The sequence below is a fragment of the Agelaius phoeniceus genome, chromosome 9, assembly GCF_051311805.1.
Source record: "Agelaius phoeniceus isolate bAgePho1 chromosome 9, bAgePho1.hap1, whole genome shotgun sequence".
Lineage (NCBI taxonomy): Eukaryota > Metazoa > Chordata > Aves > Passeriformes > Icteridae > Agelaius > Agelaius phoeniceus.
In genome coordinates this window covers 12,749,920-12,763,739 of record NC_135273.1, presented here as the reverse complement: position 1 = coordinate 12,763,739, position 13,820 = coordinate 12,749,920, and the positions used below count along the sequence as shown (strand labels likewise).

The window sequence follows — 13,820 nt, the reverse complement described above, 5'->3', positions numbered from 1 at the left end:
CTTGACTTAAAAGAGGAAAGGAGACTGAAACACTTGTTCCAAAGGAGTCACCTGTAACATATCCCAAAACAATGCTCTCCCTGTGCCAGAATCTTTCCCTAGTAGACCTCTATTAGTGAAGATCTGTTGCCTTTACCTTTTATCTCTTTCCCTGTGCCAGGCTGTGTAACCCAGTGTTAAGAGGTAGCCATGCTCTGCAGTAGTAGGACCATGTGACCTGCTGGGATCCTTTCCAAACCAAATTATTCCTTGATTCTGTGAAACTGTTTGGAAACACGGGTGACAGTTCTGGGTCTGACATGTGGCCCCCTATTCTGACAGCTCCATGTTCCCAAAAGCCTGCTGGTGGCTGGGCTGGCAGAGGGCAGCAGAAAGGCTCCAAAATGAGCTGCTTGGACTTGGAGGAGTGTGGCTGGTGGAACTGCAAGGACTTCAGAACCCCTGCTGTTCTGAACTGTGGGAGCTGAAAGCCAGCTGTGGGACTATTTGAAGGTACAAGCACATGTGCATTAGCAGGGAAGAGCTTTTGTCTTGGTCAGTGTGTAAAAGAAGCTCTGGACAGTAAGATTTAAACTCTGCTCTAGATGGGAAGCAGGATGTTGCCTGAGACTTGATCTCCAGGAAGAACCTGCAGAACACCATCCTAGCTGCTCAGGATCCTCTGTTGAGAATGTCCTGACTCATGTTGGCCAGCTGGGTTAACAAGGAGCAGTCCTGCACATAAGCATGTGTGGAAAAGTAATTTCAAATATAATGAGGTTGGCAAGAGGGAATCAGTAAGTTCAAATAAAAGGATGGTGTGATGAAAGTCTCTGAAATCAGTAGTGCTGCAAATTTTTAAGTGAGAAAAATATAGTTGAAGATGTTACAAGTTGCTGCTCTCTAAAGACACTGATTTGTTCCTTATTGCTACTCTTTGAAGCAGGCAACACTGAGTGGATGAAATTTTTGGGGAGTAAGCCAGAAAGTGGTCAAGGATGGATCAAGTGTGGTGATGCAGAGAAGATCATAAAATGGCACTGTGAGACTCTGGTTTTTCACCAGCTCCATGTGATTCATTTGCTGGTTCAGCAGGTCACATTGATCTTCATGTGTCACAACCACAAACCTCAGCTAGTCATTCTCTGACTTGAGCATTATCAACAGGATTGCAGTTTTGCAATGGCATCTTAATTTCTCAATTGTCTTCATATGAGAGCCAAAATCTATGCTGTTCATCTTACATTAGCTCTGCAAAGCAAACAAAAATGAAGAAAAATGTAAATAAACTAATAAGAGCAGATAATAGATGTGTCCTAGTTCTAGTTCTTTTGCTGGCTAAAATTACTATTTTTGGAATGAATAGCAGGCTTGAAGCAGAAAATTCTGTGCTGGCTCAGCAAAGTCTCCTAATAGTTGCCACCAGTTCGAGATGGAAACACCTCCTTACCATATAGGAAAATGGTGTTTTTTCTACTGTTGACATGCCAACTCTCAAAGCATGCCAACATCTCAAGAACCAAATGCTTGCTTTAGCTGCCTGTGGTACTTGGACTGGTCTGTCCAGCAAAATGTTTGTCTCTTCCTGAAAAATAGAGGCAATTGCCTCTGTGGGTGAGTTTTAAAGGTGCTTTTTAGAGCCTTTTGTGGAAATCCTGATATCCCTGGAAGTAAGGGTAGCAGCGCATCTTATGCTGAGTTGTGTTATCTGAATTGTGCCCTCACATGATCAAAAGTTGGTGTGACTTCTTAGGAGAAAAGAAGCGACAAGGGGTCTTTCCTGTTGAGCCTCAGGTGGCAGGAGGTTGTTCTGCTTTTAGAAGTTATGTTGCTTCTGTAATTTGGGTGTTTAGGTGAGAGACCTGTGTTGGGGAGGTGTGGCTCCAACCAGGGTGCTGTGTGGTGGGGAAGTGCTGGTTCTCCTCCAGATCCCCAAATACACTGAAAACTTAATGCAGGACTCTTCTGCATTGAAGCTACTGCCTCACATCACTTGTTCAATGAGGTGGTTCAGCATTTGAAATGCACTTGGTATTTTGCATGTGTGGTGGCTCCATAGAAATTTGTGAGAAGTGTGGCCGTGGTGGACTCACATAAATGAGAAGAATAGTGCATTTCAGCCAGTGCTGGGATTCACAAATTTGCATCCCTGTCACCTACTGGTGGGGTTTTGTTGGGCTTTAGTGGGTTGGTGTTTTCTTATTTGCAAGTTGGTACTTCCAAAATTATTTTTTTCAACACAGCTTTCAGTATAAGCCTACCCACATTTTCGTTTCCTTGAAATAAACTTCAAGTGAAAGAAAGGGAAAATAAAAACTTTGTTACAGTGGTTGTAAATAATTTAAGAAATTAATCAATTTAATTAACTTAAGAAACGGGTTTTTTGTTCCTTAAATTCCATAGTGTTCTTTGAACTCACAGGTTGCTCCAAAACCTATTAGAGGATGTACAAACCCACAGCCTGTAAAATACTTTTGTTTTCTTGTGTTTTATACTTTTTACCAGCCATGTTTTCTGACTAGCAGGAAAACACAGACTTCTGAGAAGTGGTGCACCATGTGGGGAACTGAGACGTCACAGCATAGACCTTTTCCATGTTAGGTGTCTTGAGGACTTGCTGGGTGATTTGCTACAGCTGATTTGGCTCTGCTTCTGGACTACTTTCTATTCCAGGAAGAAGTTTTACAGGAATGCTGATTTTCCATAAAGCACATGGCTAATTATGAAGAAATCATTTTAGATAGGAATCTTGCAGGAACATATTGTAATTATCACTTAGATCTAAATGAATCCAAGCAGTCTTTTCTCAAATTATGATGTTCCCTTTATGAATGCTTTTCCTCCACTTGGCATTCAGCCCCGGTAATACAGTGATATTATGTACAATGTGGAACAAATGTCATCTCTTCTTCTAAGAGAATGCCTGGCTCCCAAACTGTGGTAACTTTTAGTGGAAAAGGAGAGGGATAATGAGACAGCAGCGCTGACTAGATGCTAAAACAGTGTAACTCATGGTTTTGGAGATATGGGGATTTTCTTCTGAATGGTCCTTTGTTTTTTGGTGATCCTTAGATGTCTTTTAACCTCCTTATGTATTTTAGAGTTTCCAAAGACCATAACTTGTACTTTTCAAATGCTTGCAGATCATCGAGTAAAACATTTACAAAAGATACTGACAAAGCGTCTTAAAAGTGTGTCTGTTTAATTTTAGGACAAGGAAACCTGCATGGGTGTCAACAATCAAAGTTACATATGTGAAACGGGCCACTGTTGTGGACAATCCCAGTGTTGCAACTACTACTATGAACTCTGGTGTAAGTCCTTCCATTTTGTATGGCTTCCCTTCCTAACCTGCATGGCTCTTGTACCACACTACAGGTCTGGCTTGTGTCCCCTGGGGTTTTGTATTCAGCCCTTGTTGTGCATTGCCATTGCATTTCACTGCAGCACAACCCAGAGCTGATGTGATATGACAAGGGAATAGGGTTGTCACAGTCCGTGCTTTCTCAGGAGTAAGGGGTCATCTTGGCCACTGTTGTTTGCTCTTCTCACTGATTTGGGTACTCAAGATGACATTATACAGGAGTAAGGAAACCAGCTTGAGGGAGAAATGCCATATACACAGCATTAGAGCCTGACACACTCAAACAGGGAATTAATTCACTGTCTTTTATCTGTTGGTTTTGTTTTTGCAAGCACAACAGGTTTAAATTTTTAAAGATGTTCTTTCAAGGAGGAGGGCCAGTGTGCTTATTCTCTTCAAGACCGTTCAGAGTCCTTGTGGAGGGAGAGTCTTGGGTAAATCCTGTGGGTTTGCAGTGGCTGAATGTTGTACTGGGAGGATCACACATTGCCCATTGCAACCCTTCTTATCTCCTTTTTCCCAAAATGTGAGATTTAAAAATAGCGAAGTTTCCAGCAAATGGCTGAGTGACTCTACCTGCTGAGTCCCCTTAGATGGCAGCAGGCAGGTCAAAGCAGGTGGTCAGCAAAACTTGATTAAGATACATGGAAAAATGGGAAGTTGAAAGCATAAGAAAGTGATAAATGCTGAGTTTTAAAGGAAGACTTAAGCTCGTTCAGTCTGATGGTGTCTTCTTTCTCAAGGAGGGGCACAAAAGATTGAACATTGTTGTGCTGTTGTACTGCCCTGAGCCTAGGCTGGGAGGGCATCTCTCCTTCTGGAATTTGGAAATGTGGTGCTCTGAACATTGTACCCCTATATTAGAGACTGGAGATACTTTCTTACCACACCCAATGGTATCTTCTAGTTTTTATGCAACTATGATTTCTATTTAATCCCTCTGTTGTGCCCACAGTTTCACTTTCCCAAAGGAGCTTGTGTGTGGAAATGTATTATACATACAAAGATTGTCACTTAACCTGGATCCAAGGACAGGAATAGCTGATGCTTCATCCTTTAGTCTAGAAACATGCTTTTACTTCTCAAATTAGTCAATGAAGTATGGGGGATGTGGTTGTAAACTGAACAGGACTCTATAGGAAGCATCTTCAAGACACTGATCAGACTCCAGTGGCTGCTATGTTGATACTAATGGCAGGGTTTTAATGTATTGCAGACCTTTTACAGCAGACTTATTTTCCAAAATGTCCAAACAGTTCAGTGAACAATTCAGGTTAGGGAGCCATGGGGCAGCTCCAGGGACTGTAGGAGGCTGAGAAACAGGCATGACTATATTGAAGCCTTGGAGTGCCTGGATCAGATTGTAGCAGTCAGCAACACAGGCCAGACAGATGGCAGGAATTTTTTCAGGCTAGAGGGGGATGCATGGACAGGGCAGAGTAGGGGAAGGTCAAACCTGGTTTTGCATTTGTGTGGGTGGGAATCTAGAAGAAGCTGCATGTGTGCAAAGGCTCACAGGCTCCTTAGCAAGCAGGATCTAAATTGAGCAGCAGTGTGGAGTGCAGCTGCACACTGGAGCTGGTGGCACGGTCACCATGTTTCTCCCATGGACATCTTGAAAGAGAAGCTTGGTTGGATTGCATACAAACAGTCTGGTCCAAGCAATAGCCCCCTGCCATTTTAATGGGATGGTTTAGCTGTCTTTGTGCTCTCAGTATGGCACAGACTTTTATACTTGGCAGTGCCTGGCTGCATCATAAAAGTTCTTGGAAGACAAAACCAGATTTTGTTAGAAGGAGGCAGAATGTTAAAGGCTTCTTTTTAGAGCAGACTCCCAGGTCACAGTGAGATCATGGAATAAACATGTTGGTCACACACACTGCTGGATGGTTCCTCGGGGGAGATAGGTTTCTGTGTGTTCACATTTCTTCTGCCTCACAGGGAGCATTGTGTATCACACCAAAATGAGGGGAGTAATTAAAACATGAGACCTTTTTTCTAGGCTTTTTGCAAATTCAGGCAAACATCCAACACTGATATAAAATCAGTTAATGTTTTCAAAGCTTGTTTTGCCATTATGAATGGTAGGAAGAAAGTTTCCTTTGGATGGGAGGGGGTCATAGAGGGAGCATGTCCTTTAAACCCATATTCTAGGGCTTGTGAGCTTAGCTGCTGCTCAGCAGTTGTGGAGCATCTTTGATAGGTACATATGCTGAGGCACTCTGAAGGCCTTCAAGGTGAAAAGTGGTGATGGTAAATATAAGTAGTCTTAATATGAGCAGTGGAGAGTAACAGCTTTACATGCTTAGGAATAGATCAGCTTTTTAAAAGTTAATAATAACTTCTGGTTAATGAGCAGTTAACATAGCAGCACCTTTTAAGTATGGCTTCATGGTTGTTCTGTTTTGATTTTAACCAGCATATGCATGTACTGAAGTAGCTTTTGAGAAGCTTTTGCTTCTCTTGACCTTCTCAGACCACCAGTGTGTGTTTCAGACTTTTGTGTGCCTGAAAATAGACCTTCTTGATAGCTGTGTTGAATTAAATCCTGGATTTATCTGCCACCACAGCTTTGTGGGAAGAAGAAGCAGAGGAGGGTGGCATTTGAAATGGAAAGGAAAACTAGTTGGTCTTTGCTGGACATGTGTTCTGAAACATGATCCTGTTTTGTGGCCACTTGGAATTTTTCCTGTAAAAAGGACCTTTTTCCCTGTTACAGAATTTGAGGGAAGTTTGTCTTTGAAAATGGCTGATCTCAGCAATTCTAGGCAGCAAGTAAGATTGTGGTAATTTTAAACCAGTCCTTGACGGTAGTGGAATAGGATGTAAAACCAAAGTATTATTTTGTTAATGGGTGGAGTGGAGGAATGGAGAATATGATATGCCAAGCAGGTGGACAGCCTATGTTTAAAATTAGATAACAGCCCAGTTCAGATTCCCCACCCACCTCTTTAAAAAAATAAAAAATAAAAACAGTGCTGTGTTGCCAAATAATAAAACTATATTCAGATTTATAGATACAGGTCTAATAACTATGTAAAGGTCTAATTAGTTCTTAAGCTTGGTAGCTGGTATCCTGGTGAGGCAAAAGCTGCATTATGTCTTTTTATTTTCTTCGAACATAATAATAAAAAATAAAATGGAAAAATGTACTTTACTGTTGCATTTCCTCACATAGGAAAAGATGTTTGAGTGGTGGATGAGCTGGGTCAGCATTTTCATTGAACAATTTAGCTGGACTCCCCAGAGAACTCATGGTCCCCAAGGGGAAGAATGGCAGCAGCCACTGGATTTTGCTTCCTAGCAGTTTTTATTCAGGTATCTGTGATGTGATTGTGATTTGCTGGAGTTTTCCAATGTTGGCCTTTTTCCAGGCCTGACAGGTGTCTTATTGCTTAGACATTCCAAAATACCACTTTTTAAAATACAGGAGAGAAGGTAATCGAGGAATGCAGTTCCTGTGTTTTGCAGGCTAAGAAGTAAGGCTCAGAGGTTCTGGATTTTGCCAGGTTTGAGAGTATAATGTGGACTGAACACTAAATCCAGGTCTGCTGACATCCATCCTTGTGCCTCTCCTTGCCTTTGGAATCATTAAATGATTCCAGAGGCTCTAAACACAGCAAGCAAAGCTGTAGAAAGTACATTTCATTGTGTGGTTGGAAAAATAGTACACTATGCTTCAGGAGTCATGGAGCATGGAAACAGGCAGCTGCTCACTGCTTGCATAAAGTTGTAGGATTTAGAAGTTGGAGGACTTAGCTGGTCTTGGGTCATGTAGGTACTGTACAGCAACCCAGCACTGGTAATGCGTGAGTGTTCATATATTGCTTGTGCCTGTTTTGTTTCTTTGTCTTTTTTAGCAGTGATACTGAGCCCCTCTGTTTCTGAAAGAAAGAAAGAGAAGAAAAAAGATCTTGACTGTTTAGGTCCTAGTGAAAGAATTGTACGGGAAAAAATGTTCTGTTTGCAAGCAGCACAGTCAATGTTTTTGCTGATTTTGAACATTCTGCTCATCTCTGCACGCTTCCCCTTGGAATCGCTAGACAGCTCTTTTCCCAAAAAGCATGCTGCCAGGAAATTCTGGCAAGGATCCGCTTAGTTGCTGAAACTAAAGCAACTGCTGTACCACGTACATATTCCAGGAGGTCAGCTTTATAATAGGAATTCATGTCCAAGAGTTTGCTGCAGTTTCCAAAACACTCAGTCAAACAATGCACCACAGTCCCATGTTTTCGTCCTTACCCCATGTTGTCTTATCCCACATCCTTTTTTAAAGAAAGATTTTTGCCGCTCCTTGCCTTTCACCCAGCCTTCTACATGGTTGTACTTGCTTCTCTTTCCTAGGTGTCTCAGACTTCCCCTTGGGCTGTTCTTCCTCAGCTGTGCTGCAGCAATAACCCTGCCATGACAAAGCCTCACCAACAGTATAGGGCAAACAACAGATGTCACAACCATGCAGAAACTCTTTATAATAAATAGGGTCACTGAGGGAGTTATTTCCTGATTTACTTGGACTTCTTGTAGCCTAATCCAGACAGCCAAATCACCTTAAGTTTGTTTTGGTCTGGCTCAGTAAAATTCTCAGATCCAAAGCAGAAGGCAAGCTGTCTGGCATTGCCTGGCTATGCAGATACTGACTTTTGCCCTATGTGGCTGCTTCCACCTGTGCTGTGCTAAACAGCCTGGAAAAAAGGCAAGAGGACTCCTAGTGTTGTTCACCCCCTGCCCTACATACCTCCAACCCAGCTTGTCACCAAGTACCTAGATCTCTTGTTCCCAGATGTTCAGGACATGGTCTCAGCTGGATGTTCCGCTCTGGTCTTTGTTAGACTATTGTTCAACATGCATTTTACCAACATAGATCTCTTGGGAAGGACTGGACTTAAAAATGTGTCATCTGGAGCATGGGAGCAATTGCCCTTGAAAGGCTCCCTCCCTAGGAGAGAGGCATAAAAGCAGTGTCTGCAGATTTACTGCCTCACATTGACTCTCATTGCACGATGGGCAAAGGATTTTTCTGAAACTTGTGTTTTTTCATCTTATCTCGTTGCAGTGGGTGTACCATATATAGTGGGCACTATTCTGAAAACTAGAAACCAGTTGCAGTTAACGTGTGTCTCCTTTTGTTACCAGTTTGGGAGCAAGCAAGCAGGAGTTGGAGATGTCTTCAGCTTTTTTCTTTTGCTGCTGTACTCTACAAATATTCAGTAACTTTTTCCTGCAGTGAGGTCAGGCTGGGACTGCAGTTCCAATGACTTAAACTAACATAAAACTGTCACTGGAAGTCACAGTCTTTCTCTTGCTGCTGCTGCTGTGTTTGCCAAACGAGTTTCAACCTGCTCTGGTTCCCTCAAACCAGTTCAAACCACAGTTGCGCACAACTTTGTGCCAGCGCAAGAAGAGGTGGAGGAAGCAGCAGGAGGTATGGTTGGGACAGGCAGGAGAGGATCGCGTCATTCAGCGGCTTCTTTTATTCCTTCTTAAAATGTTCATGGGCCTATGGCCTGGATCCTTCATCTGGCATTCTTGAGCAGCAGGGTTGGCTCATACGGGCTCATGCCTGCAGTGGCAGGAGATGATGTGACCCCTCTGCCAAAGGACACGATTAAACTCCAGCACATCCAGGTTGTAGTACCAAGTAAATTTCTCTTCCCTTTTTTGATTATAGTGTTGGCCCTGTGAATACAATTTTTTTCCAGCCATGACTGACTGTGAGGCCACCATTTGGGACATTTCTTAGTCAATGAGATTGTCCCACTTCTCCTTCTGTTCAGAACCAGCTCTCATGGAGCCAAAGCTATTACCCAGATGCTTGTCGGGCAGACACAAAGGCACTTCGCAGTATGTTTTGGCTTGCTTTTAGGGGATTTCCTGCCAACAGAGCCATGGCATTTGCCCAAGTTTACCATGAACTTAAGGGCAAATTTCTCTGTTCATACCCTTGGAACGCTCCAGAAAACATTTTCCATTTTGCACAGGATAAAAGGAGCTTCCCTCAACGGCATTGCTGATGGCAACATCCCAGGCAGCAAATACAGTACAGCATCAAAGCAAACATTGCTCCCTCTTTTTTCATGAGGAAGGAGTGCTCTGGTTTTTTAATTATTAAACTGTTTTATTCTTATTTTAAAGTTTGATCAGAACTATGGTTAGTGTCCTAGAAGTGGTTTTCTTGAAGCATTAAGCATGTTCTTTCACAGCTGGTAGGAAGCATCTCTGGTGTATGACCATGTGATGGGACTCCCTTTCCCAAGAATGCTGTAAATGTAGCAGCAGCCTTCTCTTTGTTCAGTATTTCCTCTGGTTGTGAGAGATGGCTTTCACAGGACCTGATTCCATTCCCAGGTGTTTTTGCAGCTTCCATTCTGACTTCCTGAGCTTTGTGCTCATGTCAGGCTTACAGATTGGTGCTGATTCTTTTACTTTCATTAAAGGTTTTGGTGCTCTGGCAGGGAAATCTTTTGGCAATAATCAACTCCTTGGCTGTTTCTTTTTCACCTTTGCTTCCATCACTATCCACCTGTAGGCATCACCAGTGAATTTAACAAAAAAATATAGTCATGTTTCTCAAGACTCAGTTGTTTTTGGGCTGGAGAGTGCTGCAGCTTCTGACTCTTCCATGAACCAAGAGCAAGACTGAAATTGCCTTCAAGTCGAATGGTCTCCTGGTGCCTCTTTCACTCCAGACTGGTACTTTACTTCTGCTCTGGCTGTCCATCAGAAGTTGTATTTCCAGAGTCACTGTTTGTTTTTTATCTGTCATGTTGTCCTAAGATTGCCACAAACTTTTGTTCCCAGTGGTCACTGCCAGGTGGCTGTGGAAAATACTCTCAAATCAGACATTTAATGGAAAATTTGGCTCAGAATGTGTCTCCCAATCATTTTTCCTTTTCCAGTGAGTGCAGCAGTAACTCAACACAATGCTGGTGCAAAACAGCTCATATCCATTTGGGAAGAAAAAATCTTGAAGAGCAAGAGAACGGCATTTGTCAACAGTGAAGGCTTTTGGGGACATTGAACACAACCAGAAGCTCAGTTTTCCTTGGCTTTTAGAGGCTTTTTAATGCCAAACTTTAGTTGCCTCCATACATCTTACCCATTTTCATCACAAGGCAGAATTGGTACCTGTTTTTACCCTGAAGGAGGTGTTGGTGTGTGCTGCTGCTGTGCTTGGCCCCTGCGTTTCCTGCTCATGTTGTGTTGTCTTTGGGTGAATTTGCAATTCCCCTCCTGCCAAATGAGCTGCTGGCTGCACGGGCCAGTGGTCTGCTCAGCTTACCTCCCTGCTGCTGGTTTGAAGCCAAACCTCACCAGGTGTACAAATGCACAGCTCAGTCATGAACATCTTCACTGTTCACTCCATACTTTTAGACATAATATTTACAATTGCACTTGGCCTCAGAGCATAGCTTTATTCCAAATAAATGACCATACTGTATATTTTCTAGGCTTTTGCAATTTTCTGTTCTGCAGCCAAAACTGCAGCTGTGCCCAAACTCCTGGCAAAGGAGTGTTGTAGAGCCTTTTATGGAGTCCCTGAACTCCCAGCACGGTACTGGGCTTGCAACCAGAGCTGCACCCAGTCCTTCTCCCAGCACTGGCACCTCTGCCCAAGCGACAGCCAGGGAGCCCCTCATGTGCCTCAGCTCCCATGGGTGTCTCATGCTATTGCTTCCGATGCACTGGGGCTTTCCAGCCCTGCAGGGCAGATGTGCTCTTGGGTGCCAGGGTGGGGACACAGCCATTAGAGAGGATGCCAGAAGCCAGGCCAGTGTATGACTCTGGTGGGTTCATGCTGCTGATCTCCTGTGATTATCCAGGCAAGTCCTCCAGGCTCGTGCTGAGTCCTCCATCCAGGCTTATGCTGAGTCAGGGGTTGAGTAATTCCTAGAAGCTCTAGGAAGTGTCAGTGGTTAATGAAACCAGGCAATAATGTGGTATTAGTGGGTTCTTTTTCTGGAAGTTCTCATGAAAAACAACAGATCTCATCTGCTCACATTTGCGAGCGTGCACAGACCCTTTGCAGGAGAATGAAGGTGTTGTTCCTGGCACCGAGGCCAAATTGCAATGCACTAAATTATGGTGTGTTTACTTCAATGCCACCTGCGGTTTCAGTAGGCTCCAACATTAATTTATTATCCTAAGCTGTTGTGTGTTGTTGCTGCGTGTTAACAGAATTGCCACACCTCTTTGCAGGAATGGCTGAGCTTACTCTGACCCCTACTCTGAGCTTGTGCATCAGTTTGTGTGCAAAGCACTTTGGGACTTTTTTTTGGAATGGGTAGAGGAGTTTTCTAAAGAAATACTTTTTTAATCTTCTGGATGCAGGCTTGGGTGGGAGCAGTTATTCCCTGCAGAAATATTTGGCTGCTGCAGCTGAGATTGCTTAACAGTGGCAGTTCTCCAGGACATCTTAACTAATTAAGTGCTGCTTGCTACCATTGTATCTAGACTCCTTGGGAAAGGACTTGATCAAATGTGTTAAAATGCATCTGTTTTCATAACTGTAGCTAAAATCCCTGGATAGCTGGGTGTAATTTTCCATTGTTATTGAACTCATGATCATGGACTGCTCTTTGAAAATAAGGAGTACTTAGAAGATGAACTGCAGGCCTGCCTCAGTGCATGGTGGCATGCTGTGCCAATGACCTGGTTTTGATGAGTGTATTCTTGCTTCCTCAGCAAGCAAGAGCCAAGGGACCTTCTCTTAGCGAGAAATAAAGTGTATTTATTGGTGAGAGTCTTCAAACTGTGAGACAGTTGAAGTATTGCGTTTGTGTACCAAGATTTTGGTAGTGATAGAGGCTACAGAAATTGTTGCAAATGTTTGGCTTTGGAGTGAAGGGTGGATTGGATCACTCCTCTTAGTTTATATAAAAAGGCTTTTTTTAGAAACAGGAGGGTATTCAGAGGTCAGTGGCCACATTCTCATTTTGGTTTGGGAAGTGTAGAGAGCATCTTGAGTACTTTGTCCTTTGCTTCTCTGGAGTGAAGATCACACTCTCTTCTCTGATCAGCATGGTACAGCTGAGCAGGCTGGCCAGAGAAACTACCCAGGAACCTTCATTTCTAGCCAAGAAAAAAAACGGGAGGTGGGAGAATATGTAACACCTTCATTTGATGGAAAGTTTTGATAAGTTTGGTGGTAAGGCAGGTTCCAGTTGATTAGGGAAATAGATTGCACAAGGCAGGAGAGAGATTTCAGTTTGCTGTGCCAAAATACGTGAGGAATTTGGGTTACAACACAGGGAGGTGAAAGTCCCCACTCAAAATGCTCAGAGACACGATATGGCACATCCAGTTCCCCTACAAACAGCCCAGTGCAGGTCTCTGAGATGGATGGTACAATTGCCCTTTGTCCTGAGCCAGAGCAATACTCCTTTCATTCTTCAAATTCCTAAACTGTTCGCCTTTCCCCACCTAGCTCTTAGCAGAGAAAACACAGCAAACACAGCAGGGGATGCTGAAAACATCAAGATATTGTAAAGGCATGACTAGAGGTTTTTAGTGGAGAGAGAAGAGCAGTTTGATACCACAGGATAGACTGGCCAATCTGAAAATGGGCTTAGGAATCTCCATTTGTACTGCTGGGGAATAGTGAAGAGTGGCAGAGGTGTTACAGAAAGAAAACAGTGTTGTGATTTCTAGCGAGCAGTGGCTGCCAAGCCTATGTGTTTCTAAAGGAAAAGCTCTCCCAGTATCTTTAGATGCAAAAACTGAGCTTAAAAAAGAGCTTACAGACAAGCTGGGGGTAGGTCAAGCTGCAGGCTGCAGTTGCAGGAAACAAAAGCCTAATCTGGAGTGAATGTTCCAGTTTTTTGAAGTGTGTCTTGGAAACATTTTGTAGTGCATGCAAGTGAGAAGTTTGTGGAAAGGAAGAGTTATTCCACATGTTGAAGGGCATGGGTAAAATTCAGGAAGTGGTGTTTTAAAATTCCCTTTTAAGGAGCAGTGTACATATGGTACAGCAGTGCACAGAAACCAGCCATGACCACAAACAGAGCAGAAGTTAGGTTTCTTGAGGATTCAGAGAGGGAGGCTAGTTTAATTTAATTTTGGATAATTTAAGACATTGAATACAAAAATAAGTTTTAAAAATATTTTGAGACATTTATGAAAAAAGAGCATGTTTTTGTTAAACATAACAATGAAGGATTTGGGCTGGAAATTAAAGAGCAGTGCAAACAAAAGCAAAACATAGTGCTTGGGGTTTTTCTCTTCTTCTGTGGTCAATCTGCAGCGTGTCTTTTGTGTCTTGATTGTTATTTTCAAGCCAAAGTGACTGTGGGAGGCAAGCTCAATGCTATTCACAGATCTGCTCATTTTTGGCTAAAAGAAATAGTAACCAAAGGGTAGGAGCAATGGAAGGGGGAGCCCCCATATTTGGTTCTTTTCCAGACTTGTACCTATTGAACATGATCCACACTGTACCAAAGTGTGTTGAGAGTTATCCATTTCTGGCAAGGCTGTTGGAGTC

The 13,820-nt window shown here is 43.0% G+C and overlaps 1 protein-coding gene across 8 annotated transcripts in view; it reads left to right on the top strand.

Annotated features, from left to right (window-relative positions):
- The window catches only part of WBP1L (WW domain binding protein 1 like), a 59,362-nt gene that overhangs the window by 41,478 nt on the left and 4,064 nt on the right, over positions 1-13,820 (top strand). For 4 of the 8 annotated variants that reach the window (XM_054637824.2, XM_077182933.1, XM_054637823.2 and 1 more), the window contains exon 2: positions 3,191-3,293. The exons of 2 other annotated variants lie outside the window; for them this stretch is intronic. In XM_054637824.2, coding sequence (XP_054493799.1) covers positions 3,191-3,293 — 103 coding nt within the window. Of the gene's footprint in view, positions 1-321; positions 493-3,190; positions 3,294-10,372; positions 10,465-13,820 lie in introns of those variants that run through there. 2 more of the 8 variants (XM_077182932.1, XM_054637831.2) reach the window with 2 other exon arrangements.